Here is a 20,206-nt window from a genome sequence, read left to right as displayed (position 1 = left end):
AGTTGAGTATCAAGTTTTATCACCTGTAAAATGGGATGTTAACTATAACAGCTAATACATATTGGAAGTTGCTAAATGACAGGGTTTATTCTAAGTGTTCTATCCCTAATCTTCATAGGAACCCTATGAAGGTCTTGTCCCTATTCTGCAGAGAGGAAACTTGAAGCAAATAGAGTAACTTGTCCAACATCTAAAAAGCATTGTAACTGAGATATGAATCCTCACAATATGTATTCATTATCTATCATCTATTTACCATGTATATCTAACATATATATTAGATATATATGTAATATGACTATTTCCCAAAAATTGCAAGCCATATACATTAGATGTTGATCTTTAGGTTTTCATCTTTGGTTTTGTCAACCTGTCTCCCCAGTGACTTTGTGTTTTAGCTCTGACTTGTAAATTCTTCCCCTAATGTTATTTTCCAAATATAAGCCATTGGATATACAAAAATGAGTTATCACATTACTCTAGATGACTATGTTAAATTTCCCAATTTGTAAAAGTCCAAATGAAGCCAATAAAACATGTCCATGGGTTAACTGTAATCCATAGACTATTAGTGTGCAAACTCTAGTATCATGGAACTAATTCAGTTTTACTCTGTGTATTATTATAATGTCACACTTCATGTAGTAATAAATCACAAGTGTCAGGAAATCATGCAATTGTAAAAGAGAGTAACAATACCACTACTGTCACTTCATAGATTTGGACTTCTTGAACAGAAGGGACTTACCCAGAGAATATTTTTTTTTTTTGTGGGACCCTCGCCAGCGGCCAGGGAATGAACCGGTGCTGCAGAGGCTATGGGCAGCCTCACAGCCCTGTGCTCAATCGCTGCACCACCAGGGGAGGCCCACCAGAGAATATTTGAAGTATTGACCAGAAACATCATGAAAACACTAAATGGTAGGTATCTGAAGAAGGGAAAAAATGGCAGAAAAAAGGAAAAGGAGATCATGTCAATCAGTCCAAAACTGAAGACATTCTTTGGCTTTCAGATTTAGTAGAATAAAATCCAAACTCTCAATCATAGCCTGAAAGACCCCAAACAGTGTTCGCTCATATCAACCCTAACCCTAATCTCTGCTCTAATGTCAGAGGACACTTCTGTTTCTTCTAGATATTAAATCCTACTCCAGGACATTTAAAATTATTAAAAAATTGATTTATTTTCTTACAATCATTGTTAATTTTTGTACAGTATTTAATTTCTCCATAATTCTCCCACCACCACAGTACCTGTAAACCATCACCATAGTCCCTCATGGTCTTTGCTCCCCTGTTTGGAACCATTTCCATCCCCATTCCCTAATGGATGCCTCAGACCTATGGCCAGCTTGGATGATTTGTCTTCTTTCTGACCTTTTGTTCTGTTTTCCTATATTACCCCTATATAAGTGAAATCATCAAATATTTATCCTTCTGACTTACTTCATTTAGCATAATCCCTTCCAGCTCCATTCATGTTGCCACAAATGGCATGACTTTATCTTTTTTGATTGCTGAATAGTATTCCATTGTGTTTACATACCACATCTTCTTGATACATTCATCTGTTTTGGGGCATTTGGTTGTTTTCATATCTTAGCTATTATAAATAGGACTTTTGGATTATGGTTCCCTTAGCCTTTAGAAATCTGTTCTTCCAAATCTCAACTTAAAAATCACTTCCTTGAAAAAACTATCACATCCCTGCCAAACCCACTTTATAATACCCACTTCATTATTTTTAGGACTTAATGTATATTAACTATAAAGTCAGTTATTTAGTGATTTAATTGTTTATTTTCTTTCTCTAAATGAAATCAAATAACAAAGAACATATCTTCTATCCCCAATAATGCCTACCATCTAGAAAGAACTTAATAAATGCTCTTGAATAACTGCTAAATAAATGAAGGACTCTGAAATATGTGCTGATTATGCATAATCATTAAGACATAGATTCAAATATGTATGGAGCGACTGCATAAAAACATTCTTCAGCCCTCTGGGGATAATGTCTTTCTCCTTGTTGCTCAAAGGAAAGTGGGTAACTACAGCCAAGTTTCCCTAGAATGTCTGAATAATTAGCTAGAGAGATGAGATAATGAGAGACAAGGTCTAATAAGATACTCACTGAACTCAGTTGAGAGTGTCTAGATGCATTATTGATTATGCATGCATTCAGCATCTTGCTGTTTGCACATCAGCACGTGCATCAAAGAATCAGTCTAGGTGGATCTATCTAAAGCCATCTGAACAGAAATCATTTATTTCAGCAATTAAAAATAAATATGATCATGAGGTTGTTACCAGTAAAGAATGATATTTATGATCCCGATACTTTAGTATTATGGCACTTAACTATCAAACTCTGCATTTGGGGGATGATCCTTATATATAACACATCAGATGATAGTGAACCATATTTCAGTGCACAGTAGATAATTTGAATGAAAATATGTTGGCTAAAAACAGTGAGCTAATAGCAGCTTTTGATCTAGGAAATTTGCCAATCTTGATAACATCAAAAGTGCATAGTATATTAAGGAAAGTTCTTATTTCTCTGTATTTAACTTATTATGAACTTTTCCTCAAATCTAAAGTTAGTAATGAACAAAGAAGTAAGATATTAATAATATACCTTGAACTCACAAGTAGAACTCCTACACTGCAGGAATAACTTATTGTCCTTGGTAACTTGATGAGGCATGATATCCTTTAAATGTAAATGTTTCTGAGATAACTCTATAACGTGTGAGTACCACAACCCAATCTTTGCCTACAGTGTACTTTTGGAAAATGCACTTTTCAAGAAAACATGTGATTTGCCCATACAAGTGGAGAAACAGTATCACCAGTCTATGGAACTGTTCTGTAAAAAGTCATCAGCCTTGTGCTCATAACTAATTCTCTCCTTTAAGTTCTTAATATCCAACATATTCCAACACTTGACTGATGCTCCAGAGTTCAGTTTTGGCTTCCAAATATGCTATTTAACCATATCAAAATTTTCAGAAATGGAATAGTGCAAAAAAGTATCTCTAAAGTACAAGAAAATAATCAATCCTTTGTATAGGAAAGTCCTTCTACCTATATCTGTATTTGAATTTTATGTCATTTACATTTCAGTGTAGTGGCCTACAATTTATATAGCACAGGTACAGTCATGAATTTTGTCCAAGCAGTAGTGACTAGACAGTTGTACTAATCAGACTTTCCCAGAGAAACAAAAGCAGTATAGTATGTGTGTGTGTGTGTGTGTGTGTGTGTGTGTGTGTGTAGAGGGTCTTCAGGGAGATTTTAAGGAATTCACTCACACAACTCTGGAGACTGGTGAGCTCAAAATCTGCAGGGCAGGAAATCCAGGGAAGAGTGGATGCTGCAGTCTTGAGTCTAAAGACGATCTGGAGGTAGAATTCCATTGTCTTTGTGGGAATTCTTCTTTTCTTTTAAGGTTTTCAGCTGACAAGATGAGGCCCACCTATATTAGAGAGGGGGTAATCTGCTTCACTCAAAATATACTGACTTAAATGGTAATCACATCTAAAAAAATACCTCCACAGAAGCATCATAACTGGTGTTTACCAAATATGATAGCATGGCTTAGCCAGTTGACACATAAAATTAACCATCATGATATTATAAATTCATATTATTAATCAGTATTTTTCATAGCTAAAAAGAAACAAGCTATCAAGCCATGAAAAGACATGGAAGAAATCTAAATTTATATTATGAAATAATTTTATTACTTATTGTTACTACTACTACTACTATTCCAATTTTACTATAAGGAAGTAGACTTTGTCACTCACACTAGAAACCAGTTGGCACTCACACTAGAAACCAGTTCTTTTTTTTTTAAGATTTATTTATTTATTTATTTATTTATTTATACAAGAACTGGGGTACAGGCCAGATGCATGGGAGGGTAAGAGGATTCACCAGAGACAGAGCGGGAAACAGAACAGACAGTCTGACAAAATACACTGCTGAGGGGAGCAGCGGGTGAGACAGGAGAGGTCTGCTGCATCATGTGGGACCCTCGCCAGCCTGCGGGGATCGAACCAGCACTGCAGAGGCTGCAGACAGCTTCACAGTGTTGCATTCAACTACCTGCGCCACCAGGGGAGGCCCGAAACCAGTTCTTTTTGCTTCTTATCACATACCAGTCATATTGTCTCTTACATTTTATAGTAGATTACAGTTTTTATAGAAGTTTTATATTCCCTCCAATGAGAGATCCAAAATATAGGCAATGTTTAGCTCTCATTTCACAGTCAAAAACTCAAATAGCATAGTTTCTTTTAAGGAGGTAAGTACTAACACATACTAATGTGAGACATCAAGGGTAAATTAAGACATTAAGTTTGGAATATTACTCTAGTAAGTAATCCAGGATTCATAGAACTATTTCACCTTTCAACACTCATTTCCAAATTTCAGGGAAATTTTTAGGACAAACCCTGACAGCACACAGCATAAAACTTATTATCAAAATGAACCTTGATGTGAAAGACAATTTCAAGAGAATGAAAAGTCAAACCACAAAATGGGAAGAAATGTTTTCAAAAGACACATCTAATAAAGAACTGATATGCAAATTGTACAAAAAAATTTAAAACACAACAGTAAGAAAACAAACACTCCAGGGTCTCCTCTGGTGGCGCAGCGGTTGAGGTTGAGCACTGGGCTGCGAAGCTGCCCTTAACCTCTGCAGCGCTGGTTCGATCCCCAGCCACCAGTGAGGGTCCCACATGGTGCGCAGACCTCTCCAGCTGCACCCGCTGTTCCCCTCAGCAGTGTGTTTCATCAGTCTGCCTGTTCTGCTCCCCGCTCTGGCTCTGGTGAATTCTCTCACCCTCCCGCGCTTCTGACTGTACCCAGTGCTTGTATAAATAAATAAATAAATCTAAAAAAAAAAAAAAAAACAGAAAACAAACACTCCAATTAAAAAATGGACCAAAGACCTGAAGTCACTTCATCAAAGAAGATGTACATATGGCAAATAAACATATGAGAAGATGCTCAATATCACATGTCAATTAGGGAAATACAAATTAAAGCAATGAGATACTACAACATGCCTAAAAAAATGGCTAAAATCCAAAGCACTGAAAACACCAGCATATGGAGCAACAGGAACTCTCATTCATTGCTGTTGAGAATTAAAATGGTACAACCACTTTGGAAGACAGTTTCATACAGAACAAAACACACTCTTACCACATCATCCAGTAATCACACTCCTTGGTATATACTGAAAGGAGCATGCTGACACAAAATCTACACAGAGATATTTATACATGTTTTATTCATAATTGCCAAAACTAAGATTTTCTTTAGCAGGTGAACAGGTAAATCAACTGTGGTATATCCAGACAAGGGAATATTATTAAACACTAAAAAATGGTGGTGGGGCATAGGCAATACACTATGGTGCTGATTTCTGATGGGGATACCCCAATGTTACCTCAGCTAAAAACACAATAATTAATTAATTAATTAAAAACAACAAAAAAATGAATAGTAAAGCCATGAAAAACATCAAGAACCTTAAATGCACATTGCTAAGTGCAAGATACCACCTGGAAAAGCTACAAATTGTAAGATTTGAACTATATGACATCTCCAAAGGCTAAATGATGGTCATTTATTGCCAATGTTTAGTAGGGAGAGAGAGATGAGTAAAACACAGTGGACTTTCAGGGAAATGAATCACTTCTGTGTAACATTACAGTCAATACATGACATTATACATTTGTCTAAACCAGCAGAATGTACAATGCCAAGTGAACTCGACCTTGGGTGATAATGATGTGTTAGGAGAGGTTCATCAATTATAAAATGTACCACTGTGGTGCAAGCTGATGATAGGGGATGTAATGTGAGGGGTCAAGGATTACATGGGAAATAGATAATTAACACTTAGTTTTGCTACAAATCCAAAACTGCGCTAAAAAATAAAACTTTAAAAAAAAAGCTTTTATTTTTTGAGAACAAGACAGTGTGAATAAATGTGTAAGACACTACAGAGTAGAGAAAAATATGTAAAGCATACCTCTGAAGAGTAAACTGTGGTGAGATATACCAGAAAAGCTTGCTGCTGCTTGAATTAAGATATTTGGGTTCTAATTCTAGTTGTCACTCAACTAGTTAGTTTGACTTGGGAAAGTTCCTCAATCTCTTGGCAAATTGCCTAAATAGTTAATTAGTAACCTGAGAAGAACCACAGATTTAGCTATTAACAACCAAATGTCTACCTCTTATTTTCACTCAGATGTTAAAACAAATTTGTCAGGTCCAGAATCCAGCACATGATCTTCTTCCTCTCTGCCCAACTTTGTTCTCATCCAGTGTAACCCATCCCAGGAAACAGAACTATCATCTATCTATTCAAGTCTTGAAATTATCCTTGTCATTTCTCTTTCTCCTCAACTTTGATTCCATTTACCCAATCATCAGGCCTTGTTGATTTTATTTTCGAAATAACTCTCAACATTCTTCACTTTGTCTCCATTCCCAATGTAGCCATCCCATATAAAATTATCACCATATCTCTCCTGATCCACATACTATTCCTCTCAATCCTTTCTGCTCCCCATACAGTACTTTCATTATAAATGATCTTTTTAAATGAAAATAGAATCATGTCATTCCTCCCATAGTCAAATATAACTTCATAATAGATCCTTCCCCAACAGCCAAAACCATAAAAATTTTCAGTGTACTTTGCCCTACCTTCATAATTCTTGTAAAATATTGCATTTATCTGTGTCATTTAGTAATACCTAAATAGAATTCACCCATGTTCTTTGACCACCATAATATCCCTAGTAGATATGGATCCAAAACATATTCTTGAATGAATAGATGTAAATCAATAGAATGAGATACTTTATACCTTTAAAAAATTATTAATCTTATATACTGATTCCCTCAAAAAAATCTAAGGTTACAGAAAGTATAAATAATTTCTAAGGTCTCTTCTTGGTTATCTAATCCATGTTTTTAAGGTGAGGAATGCAAACCCTAGTGAATATTCTCCTCTGGTGAATTCAAAAATGGTTTATTAAAATATGAAGTGGGTTTAAGACTAAACCAGATTTAAGAAGGGAGTTTTAAATGGGGAAAAAACATGAAATAAAATAATCTGAAGGAATTACAATAAGAGCAACAAAACAGCAAGCAACTGTTTCAAGGAAGTCTAAATGAAAGGATCCCCATATTTAGAGGCATTAAAAAGTAGATTGGCAAACTTTCAAAAGATCAAAAATTTGGCAGCATAAGAGGAGGAGGATTTGCCAGATACATATACCAACCACTGACAAAAAGTCTGTCTATGTTAATTAAGTGTGTGACAAACATATATATAATATATATGGTAACAGTTCTTGTCCTATATATTAGATAATCCCAGGAAAGACTGGAAAAAGGAATTATAACAACTGCACCATATTCAATAATATCGTGACATCTGGATATTATATTAGTAAACCATTATGAGTGCTTCATTTTCTCCATCAGATGCTAGACCTTAAATACCTTTGTTTTTAGGAGCTTGTAGCTAAAAAGACTTGAAAATACAGCAAATATAAATACTAGTACATGAAAGAGGATACTTTTATCAGTTATATAAATTGGATATTTCTCTTGAGCAGAGTATAGAAAATTAGGAATATTCTTTACTGAAAAGTAAATATAGAGAAACCTTTGGGTAAAAGTGTCCACCTGAGACTATATGCTTTCCCTCCACCCTCTCTGAAACCTATTAAAATTATGTTGAAGGAATAAGAATATAAACAATAATAATGAAATAAAGTGTGTGTGTGTGTGTGTGTGTGTGTGTGTGTGTAGGTGGGTAATATTCAGCAAATATCTAAAATAGAAAAGAAGTGACAGAATATCAATAAGTAAAATAGAAAGGAGAAAGGTACAGACTAGAATATTTGTAAAGAGAATTTTAATAAGAGAGGGAGTAGAATCCCGGAGTTACTATGAAATACAAACCAATAGACAACTGTTCGGGACTTGAAATAGGAGAGATATCAAAAATAAAAAATGATGTAAAAATATATAAAATAAAATAAAACATAACATCCAAAAAATGAGAATTAAATGGAACATACTCAATATCATAAAGACATACCCACAGCTAACATCTTTCTCAATGGAGAAAAAGTGAAAGCTTTTCCTCTAAGATCCAGTACAAGACAAGGATGTCCACTTTCACCACTGCTATTCCACACAGTATTGGAAGTGTTACTAGAGCAATTAGGCAAGAGAAAGACATAAAATGAATTCAAATTGGGAAAGAATTAAACCTACCACTAATTGCAGATGACAGATATATATATATATATATATATATATGGAAACATACCCAAATGTTATATAACATATATATTATATAAGTAAAATAGAAACATATATATTTCCATAATTTATATGGAAAACTTATTTCCATAATATATATGGAAACCCATAAATATTCCACTACAATATGAATTGAAACAATTAATCAGCATAGTAAAGTGACAGATTGCAAATCAATTTATAAGAACCAACTGTATTCCTATATACAATGAGATGAGAAAGAAAGGAACAAACAAAACAATCTCATTTTCAATCACATCAAAAAGAATTAGATACCTAGGAGTAAACAACAAAGAATTTATATAATATACGGCATTGTTAAAAGAAACAAAAGAAGGCACAAAGAAATGGAAAGATATTCCCAGCTCATAGATTGGAGAAAATAAGACTCTAAAATGACCACCTTACCCAAGGCAATAAACAAATTCAACACTATTTCTATCAAAGTTTTAATGGCATTCTTCAAAGCAGTAAAGCAAACATTACTGAAATTTATATGGAATGACAGAAGATGCCAAAGCCAAAGCAATCCTGACATAAAAGCAAAAGAATGGTGGTATATTCTCATGCTTTAAACTAAACTACAAACTTGTAGCAATCAAAACAGTATAATACTAGAACAAAAATAGATACGCAGATCAAGGGAGTAGATTGAAAGCCCAGAAATAAACTCATACTTTTACTAAAGTTAATCTATGATAAAGGAGCCAAAAGTATACAATGGAGAAAGGAGTCCATTAACAAATGGCACTGGGAAAAATTGGACAACCACATGCAGAAAAATGAAATGAGACTACTCTCCATTCCACACACAAAAAATTAACTCAAAATGTATTAAAAGACTTTGATGTAAGTTCTTAATCTGTAAACTATATAGAAGAAAACATAGGGAAAACACTCCACAACATTAAATTTAGTAATGCCTTCGTGGATCTGTTTCCAACAGCAAGAAGAAAAAAAGAGCATATAAAGAAATGAGTTTATCAAACTAAAAAGCTTCTGCACAGCAAAAGAAACTACCACTGAAACAAAAAGACACTACTGATTGGAGAAAATATTTGCACACCATTTATCAGACAAGGGGCTCATATCCATAGTCTACAAAAACCTCAGACAATTCAACAAAAAGAAAAAAAAACCCAATCAAAATATGGGCAGAAAAACTAAATAGACATTTTTTTCAAAGAGGATGTACAGATGGCCAACAAACAGGTGAAATTGTGAGAATGACCAATATCCATAAGACCAGAAACAACAAGTGTTAGGATATAGAACAAAGGAACCCTCATGCCCTGTTGTAGGAACATATACTGGTACATTCCCTATGGGCAATAGTAAGGAGGTTCCGCAAATATTACAAATAGACCTATCATGTTCCAGCAATTTCACTCCCAAATATCTACCAAAAAGAGTTTAGAAAACTTATTTGAAGGGATATATACATTCGTGTGTTCACGGAAGAACTATTTACAATAGCCAAGATATGGAAACAACCTAAATGGCCAAGGAGAGATGAGTACATTAAAAAGATGTGGTGTGTGTGGGAGGAAAGCAAAGTGTGGAGGATGCCCAATGGACTACTGCAGGGGACTATGGGTGTCTTGTTGGTGAGTGTAATGTAGTATATCCTATACTTCTGAATGATAGTGTTGTAAACCAATATTACCTCAATAAAACAAAATAGTTTAGGGCCTCCCTGGTGGCCCGGGGGTTAAAGACGTAGCACTATCAGGCTATTACCAGCTACTGCAGCACAAGCTCGATCTCCAGCCTGGGAACTGACCCACATGGCACAGCAGACCTCTCCTGTCTCACCCCTTGCTCCACTCAGCAGTGTATTTCAGTAGATCTACCTGTTCTGTTCCCCACTCTCCCTGGTGAGTCCTCTCACACCACGCACCTCTGGCTTACACCCCAGTTCTTGTGTGTGTAAATAGATAAATCTTAAAAAAAATAGTTTTAAAAAACCACAAAATTCATCTAAGTAGTCAAATATTTCACTAACAGGAATTCAAGAGTGAACAAAGATTATTAAAGTAGTAACAAAAGCGAATTTCTCAACTTTAAGATTTTAAAATTTAAAATTTTAAAGATCCAACAGATTTTAATAGAATCTCTGTGAAATTTCAGACAAAGAGGAAAAAGAAATCTTACATCTTTAAAAAGAATGAGAACAAACAAAACACAGAAACTGCAAAGGAACAAGCACATCAAGCTGCTCTCAGATTTCTCATTAGAAGAAGAGACATTAGAAGACAGATGTGAGAGATTTTCAAAATACTGAAAGAATATATGTTGGTTCTGGAAATCTATACCTTGACAAATTTCCAGGTAAATGTAAAAGAAACATAACCCCATTTGATGACATATTTACCTGTATTCTGTAGAAGTTGTAGAGATCCCCCAGAAGTGTAAAAAGCAAGAAGGAAGAAGGGGGAAAAAAAAGAGAGAGAGAGAGAGAGAACAAACTACAAACCAAAAAAATGCATGAAAAGAAATCTTCTAAAACATAGCCTTTAAAGTGATCTGTGCAAATGTTAACCAGAGTTATTTGGCTCCAGGGAATGGATTTGAGGCATTAGAAAAAATAAATTAAAACTTTAAATTATTATAGGTGTAGAAACTTAATTTTGCATTTCTTAAGGGGGTGGTTGTAATCATTAGCCCAGAAAAGAAATATGAGGAAGAAATGGCCTAATAGAAAACAAATGAAAATAAATTATAATAATTGATCAATTAGTGGTTTAAAGAAAGAGATCCTTTTTACCAATTTTATTGTTCATATTGATATTGGAACTACAGAGAATGAAATGTACTCACTGCAAACTGGATCTCCAGTGAATAATATTTACATAATAGAGTGTCTGTTATGGTCAAGAGAATCACAGTAGAATGAAAAAAATAGCCATAATTGTCCACCTTTCTCTCTAGCCACACCACTACAATGTAATTCCCAGCAACTCGCAACAAAAAATCAGTCTATTTCCTTCCCCATTAAATTTAAACTGATTTTGTGACTTCCTTTGCCAACAGAATGAAGAAGTGACAGTGTGCCATTTCTAAGCCTCAGCGCAGGAGGCCTGGCCTGCTTCTGCTCTCTCTCTTGGAACCCTGCCAGCACTCACGTGGACAAGACCAGACTAGCCTGCTGGGTGATGAGACACACATTGCCCTATTCTTCCCTTGACCCCAACAAAGATTCATCTAACCCCTTGAGCAGGGCTGCGTCACACCCGACAGATGCTGGAGTGAACCAGCCAAATCACTTAAGAACTGCCCAACTAAGGCCAGCCCCAAATTTTTGCCTGAAGTGTCATGAGGTAAAGAAAGGTTTGGTGTGCTAAGTTACTGAAATTTGGGGGTGGTTTGGTACATGTCAAAAGCTAATTCAAGCAGAAATGCAGAGTAAGACAACATTTATGCAAATCCTGGCTCCAACATTTAACTCTATGACTTTGAGCAACTTAGTTAATTTCCTAATGCTTAAGTTTCCCTAACTATGAAATATGTAAAATATATTAGCTACCCCATAGTGTCATTTGAGGATTAATATATGTAAATATATGTAAAGAATCTTGAGTTAGTAAATGTAAAGCAATTAGAATAGCACCTGGCACAATGTAAATACAATATTAGCTATTCTTATTTAAAACAAAAAAATTTGAATTGCATTTATTAAATTCAACAGCTAGAATCACTCACAAAGTACCGGATGACATAACACTAGCTATAGAATGAAATGTTAATAGTCTTGTAAAAATGCAGCTATCAGAAGCTGGGCGCCAGAAAGAAGAAAGAGCAGGTGGAAGGACGGATAGGGGGTTAATACATTCATCAAATAAAACAAGGAGTCACGAGATAATGTCTAAAATTTACAAAGCATAGAAATAGAACAAAAATAGAGATTATAGGGAAAATTGTGGCTTTACAAAGGTAACAAAATGAGAAGCTAAATTTTTAAAAATTAGCCAGTGGGGAGAAGAGGAGAGATATAATAAGGATGATTAAATAAAAATATAATAAGTCCTCACATATCATCTATAATCTCTCATAGCAAGAACACACATAAGGTTTAAAGATGAAAATCCAAAAGTTTGTGGTCAATACATATTTACTTAGATGTGTATATGAAAAAAATAGATTGCTTCTGCAGGTGTCTGAGATGGGAACAGATACAACAATGAAAATTCTTATATCCTATTAGTAGTCTTAAATAGGAAAATGTTACTTGATAATTTTCTTTTTTATAAAAGGCATATGAAAGTCTCATCTGTGCTTTGAGTTGTAATTTAAAAAATACGTTTTTTTCCCAAAGTTTTACACTATTTGCAAACTAAAGGAAGAAAAACTGTAACCAACCTAAGAAATACCAGTATTAGTAACCATATATTTACTTACTGAGTATCCAGCAAGTTAAAATTTTAGATTCCAAGTGAAGCGCATTTCATACTCAAGATAGAAGAGGATAATATATACTCTCCTCTAACTCATGCTAACTATACCTCCTCTCCATTTCCTAGAACCATCAACTTCAAATAAGACATCAGAGTTTAGATTTCAGCTCACTATGCCTGCTCTGTGGGGCTGTTGTCAAGCTACTTCTAAGGAAGATCCGACACTCTCCTTACTGGCCACCTTTCAGAATGAAATAAAATAACCTATTTGGATACACAAACACATGGAAGCACGACCTCGCACACAGGATTTATTCAAGAAATAAGCATTCCCTGTTTGAAGGACAATGAACTGGGTGCAGTAACACAATCAATGAACAAAACTTATTGGAACTCTACTAGCAACTACCCTTTCCCCTACCTTCTGTGAGCCTAAGCCTCTTTTAAGCCAGGAATGTAGGATGATTCTGGAACTTTTCTTGCCCTAGTCACAGTTCCACTAACTGTAGCATCTGCAAGTTCTCTCTAAAGTTAAGTCTTATCTCTGCAACAAAGTTCATGCATGGAGAAGAAAAAAGGTAACCTTTTCCAAAATATTTGGAAACTATTCCTCAGAAAGATAAGAAGTATTAGGTTCATAGGCAGAGATCCACTTTAATTCTAGTAGAGTAAAAGAAATGGGCCATAATCTCAGATGCAAGAGCAGAGAAAACATTATTTGCCCTGTCTGTTTGAAATGTTGGCCAACTGCTAAGGAGGGACCCTCAGGTCCATAAAAACAGGGATCCTTGGGATACTGTGGTTGGAAAATCACTATGTGCATCATTTCATGGAAAAAAATACATAGGTAGAGTTACTAAAGCACATGGAAGAAAATGCCACATATTTAATACTAGCCTTAATAATTTGAACACTTCTCTCGGCCACTTTCCAGGGCTGTTATGTAGAACTAAGAGCAATAAAGGTGGTTTTGAGGAATCATGTTATAAGGTCTTATAGTAGTGCTACACTCAAAACAAAATCAATAAACTAACACTTTGAAAATCATTCCTCAGAGATCTGTGTTTTCTCCCAAGGACTCTACCATGGATTGACCACCAGCCCCTAGCACATAACATTCTCTCTGAACAACTCAAATTTTCAAATAAAAAATTTTTTCAAATAATGTCACCAATCATAATTTATCTTGTTTTCCCTAGCCATCATATGTTTTTATTTTCTTTTATCTCAGACTAAAGCAGTAAAAAGAATTACCACTAAAGGGATATCATTCTATTTTGCCTTTTGCTCTTTCAAATAAAAAGGATATGTTAACTTTCATAGAAGCACACAGCAGAACCTTTTTTTAAAGTCTGTTATTATTTGGGGTCAAATGACACATCAGCAGAAAAATTGTAGAAGTGCCATTTTATCTTTCAAGAAGACTAAGCGCAGGTAAAGGAAAACTAAGGATGCTACTTGAGCAAACACACTAGCCTAAAGTGAGCTTGTCCCACAATGAAGCATCAAAACACGTAAAACAAAATAATAAAAAGAAAAATCAGTGGAAAATCAAAAAAGTAATGATGAGTAAAATACACACGTGTCATCACTTTAACAGAATTACTGGAATGTTCGTACTTGAATGTGAATGAGGGAGGCAGGGATTGCAGAATGGTGAACTAAGGAGCTCAGGAGACTCACTCCTCAGCAATTAACTATTTAGTAAAAATTATAAAAGGCAATTATATAAAGTCTTTAGAAATTTTCCTAAAGGGCATAGAGCAAATGCAGAAATATTCATTCAAGAAAATGTACTAAATCTTGGTAAGAACAGCAGGAGGCTGTGGACTGAGCCACACCACTCACTCCGTTATGTGCTCATGCTTCCCCCCAGCCTCCTGGTTACAGAAGGTCTACTCCAGGCATGTGCAGCCAGGAGGATAAGACCCATCTCTTCCCCCACAACCAGGCTTTGCATTTCTTATGACATTTATGCTAACTTAAGGTCACAGTCTCATCACTACCTTTTAAACTACCTGCAATATCATTTCCTTATAATTTATCTCTCTCTTCTAGAAGCGAAAGATTATTTTTATTTAATTGATAAACCTGTTTACTAATTTTTTTAAAAGTATAAATAGATTCGAGAAAAAAACGTGAAGGATGCAGAGTGGGAAAAGGTTAGGGCAGGAAATGAATTTTCTTCCTAATAAGAGCCTATAGGATTTCAACCTCCCTCACTGCCACAGCTACCATGGTCTTGGCTGCTTGCTGCTCTACAGCTCTGACTTCTCCTAACATCCCAGGACCTCTTACCTGTGTCCAAGGTCATCTGTCTTCTGTAACATGCTTAGGCATCTACTCTGCACAGATCCACTGGATGTGGTTTTCCCAGGATCACGCCAGCATGTAATATAAAACCACCATAAGAAAACCACACTTGTTGATTGATGAATGTTGACTATCAGGTACATTTGAAGCATTATTTGTATATTTTCACATTTAACATAGGAGCTCTACACATAATGTTAAATACATGTGCTCAATTTTGAAATTTAAGTATTTTACTTGCTTTGACTCTGTCACAGGAGGCAGACTTAAAATATGTTTATATCTTCGAAAACCTGCCTGTGCCATGAGCAATGTTGCTCTTATAGAAATTAGTTTAACACATTAAATAATGAATCTGAAAAAAATTAGTGTTCATTGTGTCTAAAATAAAATAGCTGGATAAATGAAATGTGTTAGTATGTTTTAAATCTATTAAGGTCTGAGATAATGATGTATGTTTTATTGAGGACAGTTGAGTCAAATATATTTCACCAAGGACTATTTCAATATTCCAGTCCTGTATTTAACTTAGATTTTCGATGACTATATTTTTAATCACTTGAACTTACATCATCCAAAACACAGTTTGGCAAGGACCCTCTGATAACCAAGCTGATTTTCATGTACTTGGATTAGCCTTATAAACAGGAAGCCACATTTTATCATGAACAAAAATCTCTGAATATAGGAAGATTGATTTTGGTTTCTTGTGCAAGCTCTGTGTTTGAATGAATTCCAAACTTCACTAAATGTATTTTTTTTTTCAATCCTGCTACTTGATTTTAGATCTCTTAAAGGATACATATGATGTTAGATTTGAAGAGACAGGAGAAGGCTTGGAAATAACTACTAATGAAAACTTCTAAAGTAGATATGGCAAGGGAGGGAAAAAGTGAAGTCCTGTCTAGACCCAGTCAGCTTTGCTTGACCTAATTATAGTTAAGTGAAATATCAATGGGAAATTCAAGGTAAGCAAAGTGGCCAGAATTCTGCAGGAGGTGGCTCTGGTGGCTTGAAAAGAATGACATCTGATCCTTCTAAAAGAAAACACATTTCTCATGGCTGTCAGCATCCTACCAAAGAAGAGAAGGGAATAAGCTACAGCATAAATATTACTATTCCTAGAGGATGTCCTTCAAGAAAGGAAGGCTTTGTCTTGGCTGTGTTTATATATCTTTGGAATATTTGACCAAAAAAGAAATTCACATAAATGCAGTTGCAGCCGATGAAGTAGAAACTAGTTCAGTGTGTCCAAACACAAACTCCAGGCAACCACAGAAAAAAGATCATGTTCTCTCAGAGCTTCCATAGTAAATAAATAATGAAAATAACATTGCTAAAATTGTACAAAAGCTGCAACAGCGGTCAGGCTGTAAATGTGACTGAGTTGGCTGACTAAATCGGAACTTAAGAATGTGTTAGGTGCTGTGAGATGGGTTAGAACAGATCTGTTTGTGAAAATAAATCAAGCAGTTCTGTGTGGAATTAATATTCTAAATTAGATAAAGCTAATGAAGCTATGGAGTATACTGACACCATCAGTGTTTTATTAGTGGTTCCCCCCCAGAAGGAAAGAATTTATGTACCTGATAAAGACAATGGTGTTAATTCATGTCAGTGGGAAAACAGAAAAAAACAACCTCTTCTTTCCCAACCTCCAGTTATGGAAAGATTTTCAATATGTGGTTCACCTCAGCAAACATTCCCAGGAATTAAAGAGTATTTCCTGGAGCACACATAGATGGCCTCCATTACAGAAAATCACATATTGAATGTAGTGCAAGTCTACTATACATCAATAATCCGAAACATCTGTGATGATGTAACTCAAGTATCTGTAATAAATAGCAAATAATGGGATGAAAATAATCAAAATAATCTAAATTGGGCATCATTCTAAGGTCAGACATTATTTAAATTGTTTCTCAATGTATTTGTATGAATTTGTGTGTGAGCATACATGTATATGTATGTATGTATGTATTTGCTCGTTAGTGGATCACAAAATTCATTTGAGAAATAAAGGATATGGAAATAGTAGCTATGTACTTATTTAAAGTTTTCCCCTCAAGATATTTGCATCAATTCTTATACTATCTCTTGGAGAGGACTATGAAGTCAAAATCTTTGCAAGAGAAAACTATTTTCCCAGGCTGCATCAAATGTAACTATGGCCCAACTAAAAGTCACTTACTTCACTCACTATTTTACTTTTATTTTACTCACTAGTGGCTTAAATTGTTTACCTAGGCTCTCAGGTCTGACTCAGTGCTTATAAGAGAGTCCCTCAAGTGTATCTATAGGAGTTCGTGCACAGCCCTCCCTAATAAATGGGAGGGTCCACCATGATCTTCGCATACCCTTTTCACTGATGGCTGCTGCGGGAGAAATATGAGGACAGTTCACTAAATTTAATGTAGCAACAGCTCATCATGAAGATGCTAATGTCTATGGAAAGATACTGACTCCTGTTGCTTGCAGAGTTGGCTACAAAATCTTAAAAACAAGATGTTACTGATTTCCTCCAGAGACTTCATGCCCTGAAACAGCCATGTGCTTCATGCAGAAGAAAGGCTGTGCTTCTTCCCCACTCTGTAGTGTCATTTTCAGTAAAACTAAGGTAGTGAAGCATGTACCCATTTGTCTCATGGAGAATCTCCAAAAAAGGGAATCATGGACCTTCACTTATATCTTCCTCTATCAGAGCACTTAAAAAAATGTCATGGAGCCAGGCCTAGGAATTAATCTGAAAATACAGACCTCTTTCTCTCATTCCCTAGGCGGGCTTCCATCTCAAATACATACTTCCTCAGGCTCTTCCAGCCAAACAATAAATAAATAAATAAATAAACAAACAAATAAATAAATAAAATGGAAATTTCATGCAAACCAGCCCATCCAAACAGTGTTTTCGCAGGCTGCCCCAGCAGTTCATTAGCCATTCTCTGGACCTATCTGAATCCTTACTTAGTTAAATGTAAAGACCCCAACTATACAAGGAAATTTAAGATTAAGCAAATCCCATCTGAGTCCATCTGGCCTCAGATAAAGTACAAATGTGAAGCAGCTGTAGGTTAAAGGATATGTATGAAACAATTACATATAGAGTTGTCCATATTAGAAGGATTCCCTGACTGAGGACATAAATGACAACGTCTGAACAAAAGCTAACGCGAGGGCATTTATAAGGGGCATCATAACACTAGTAGCTCAAAAGAGGCAGAGGTCTTGTCTTTGTTGACAAAGCATACTGAGCCTGAAGAAGAAAACTATGTGGTATGTTCTGCTTCTGTCAGCCATCAAAAATGGTATAGGGAGGGAAAGAGGGTACAAAGGAGCATAAAAGCATATGTCATTAGCATTACTGTCTTCATCAAATTATGTCTTTAGAACTGGTCTGGAAACAAACTAAACACCATTCTGAAAGGTGTAAAAAATATGTATAATTACATAGTCTTATGGAACTAAAATGTACTTTAGAATTTTGGTCCTATCATTTGAACAGAGGGAAGAATGCCTTTGGTTGTTTTTGGTTTTTGTTTTTTGTTTTTTCTGTTTTGTTTTGTTTTGTTTTCCAGTCTCCTACAGACCGTGCCTAATAAGCTTAACTGATTTAAGCCAACAGGGCTTTTGTTAAAACATGGAAAGATAGCTTGTTTCTTTCAACAGAATGTAGCGAGGAACATGTTTCTCCCACTTGTTTCCTCTAGGTAAAAGTTTCCATAGAAAGTGGGTTAATGCATCCTGAGAATTCTAGGTAAAAACTCTGCAGAACACATAGGAAGACCTGGCAGAACCCAGAAAGGGTATATTTCAAGAAGAATGAGTAAGATTCTCTTTTGTAAGAAAGAGAAGAGGGGAGACTGCTCTCCAAAACCCTGCTTTTGGTTGGAGCACATCAGATCAAGGAATCAAGTCAACCAGTTCATTTTCTGTGTAAACCACTTTAGATTTCATTTCTGTCACTTGCAACCGAAAGACTTCTGACAAATACACTGCTGCACAAAAAAAGCAGACATTAAGAATCATGAAAAATGGACTGGATGCCCAGAAAGCAAACCAACCAGCTAACTAACTGAGATTAATTTATGACATTATGACATAATTGCAAATTCATTTCAGAAAATTAGTAAACAGGAACACAGAACTGATAAATCATTAATGTGGGTCATCTAAGGCTCTGTGCTCTGGCATCTGAGGTAAATTACAACCCAGAAATCCTGAAGCCAACCATTTTTCCTAGCTATTATATATTAACAATGAGCCCTGATTCAAGAAGAAAAAAAAAGGCAGCTGATTATGGACATTTCCTCTCTTGACATGAAATATTTGAAACAGCCCACTGGTCCCTATTTTTAGATTAAAAACCAATCACTGGAAAAGGCCCATAACCAGCACAGTAATGAGCCCATGGCCATTTATTTATAGTTAGCTCTAGCTGATTCATGAGCTGCAACTCAATGTCTGGTAAGTGCTATGTGACTCCTGGACTTTATCAACTTATTTATGTGTGGCTGAGACTTCTCCCATAGAGCATGTATATATGCAAACACACTGCCTTATGTATGGGTGTAGAGTAAGAAGAAAGAAATATATATTCAGTAGTGTATGACCTGACTACATTTTATGAATCTGCCCAATCACATTTGGTGTTTCCATAACTTAGTTAGACCATCCACACAGAATTTACTGCAGGCTGCATGCAAAGCTAGCAGTGCAGGCAAGATGGTAATGAGAGTCTTAAGAGAGACACATGCATTTTCATATATATTAATAGTTTATATGGAGAAAAAAACTGAAGGATAAAAGAGGCATCAAATATTGCCAGAATGACAGATGAAATGCTAAAGTGATGAAATACTGAAATTATAGTCCTTTGAAGTAAGTTCTGGGTAAAAGCAGCACATGGCAAGAAATGTGTGGCAACAGTTGTGATGGAATTTGTCTTGACTAATGCCCCCATGTGAAAAGATAAATCTTGCTAAGTTCATTGAATGGAAGCCAAACAGTCATTGTCATTTGAGTTCAAGAAGCAAGTAACCCAATACCAACCTTACATTTGTATCATATACAAGCCTTTCCTATAATACCTTAAGAAAACAGGCATTTTCTGCTGTTCATTT

General features: G+C 35.4%; 1 protein-coding gene across 2 annotated transcripts in view; it reads right to left on the bottom strand.

The window, feature by feature from the left end:
- The window catches only part of LOC119232414 (spermatogenesis-associated protein 31D4-like), a 296,841-nt gene that overhangs the window by 226,748 nt on the left and 49,887 nt on the right, over positions 1 to 20,206 (bottom strand). For both annotated transcript variants that reach the window (XM_054689186.1, XM_054689187.1), the window contains exon 5: positions 3,318 to 3,481. In XM_054689186.1, the coding sequence (XP_054545161.1) occupies positions 3,318 to 3,481 (164 nt within the window). The remainder of the gene's footprint in view (positions 1 to 3,317; positions 3,482 to 20,206) is intronic.

The sequence above is a fragment of the Talpa occidentalis genome, unplaced genomic scaffold (genome assembly GCF_014898055.3).
Source record: "Talpa occidentalis isolate TD23 unplaced genomic scaffold, MPIMG_talOcc4v2.1 talOcc4.7, whole genome shotgun sequence".
NCBI classification, from domain to species: domain Eukaryota; kingdom Metazoa; phylum Chordata; class Mammalia; order Eulipotyphla; family Talpidae; genus Talpa; species Talpa occidentalis.
The sequence above is the reverse complement of the archived record's forward strand: the minus strand, read 5'-3'. Positions and strand labels throughout refer to the sequence as shown.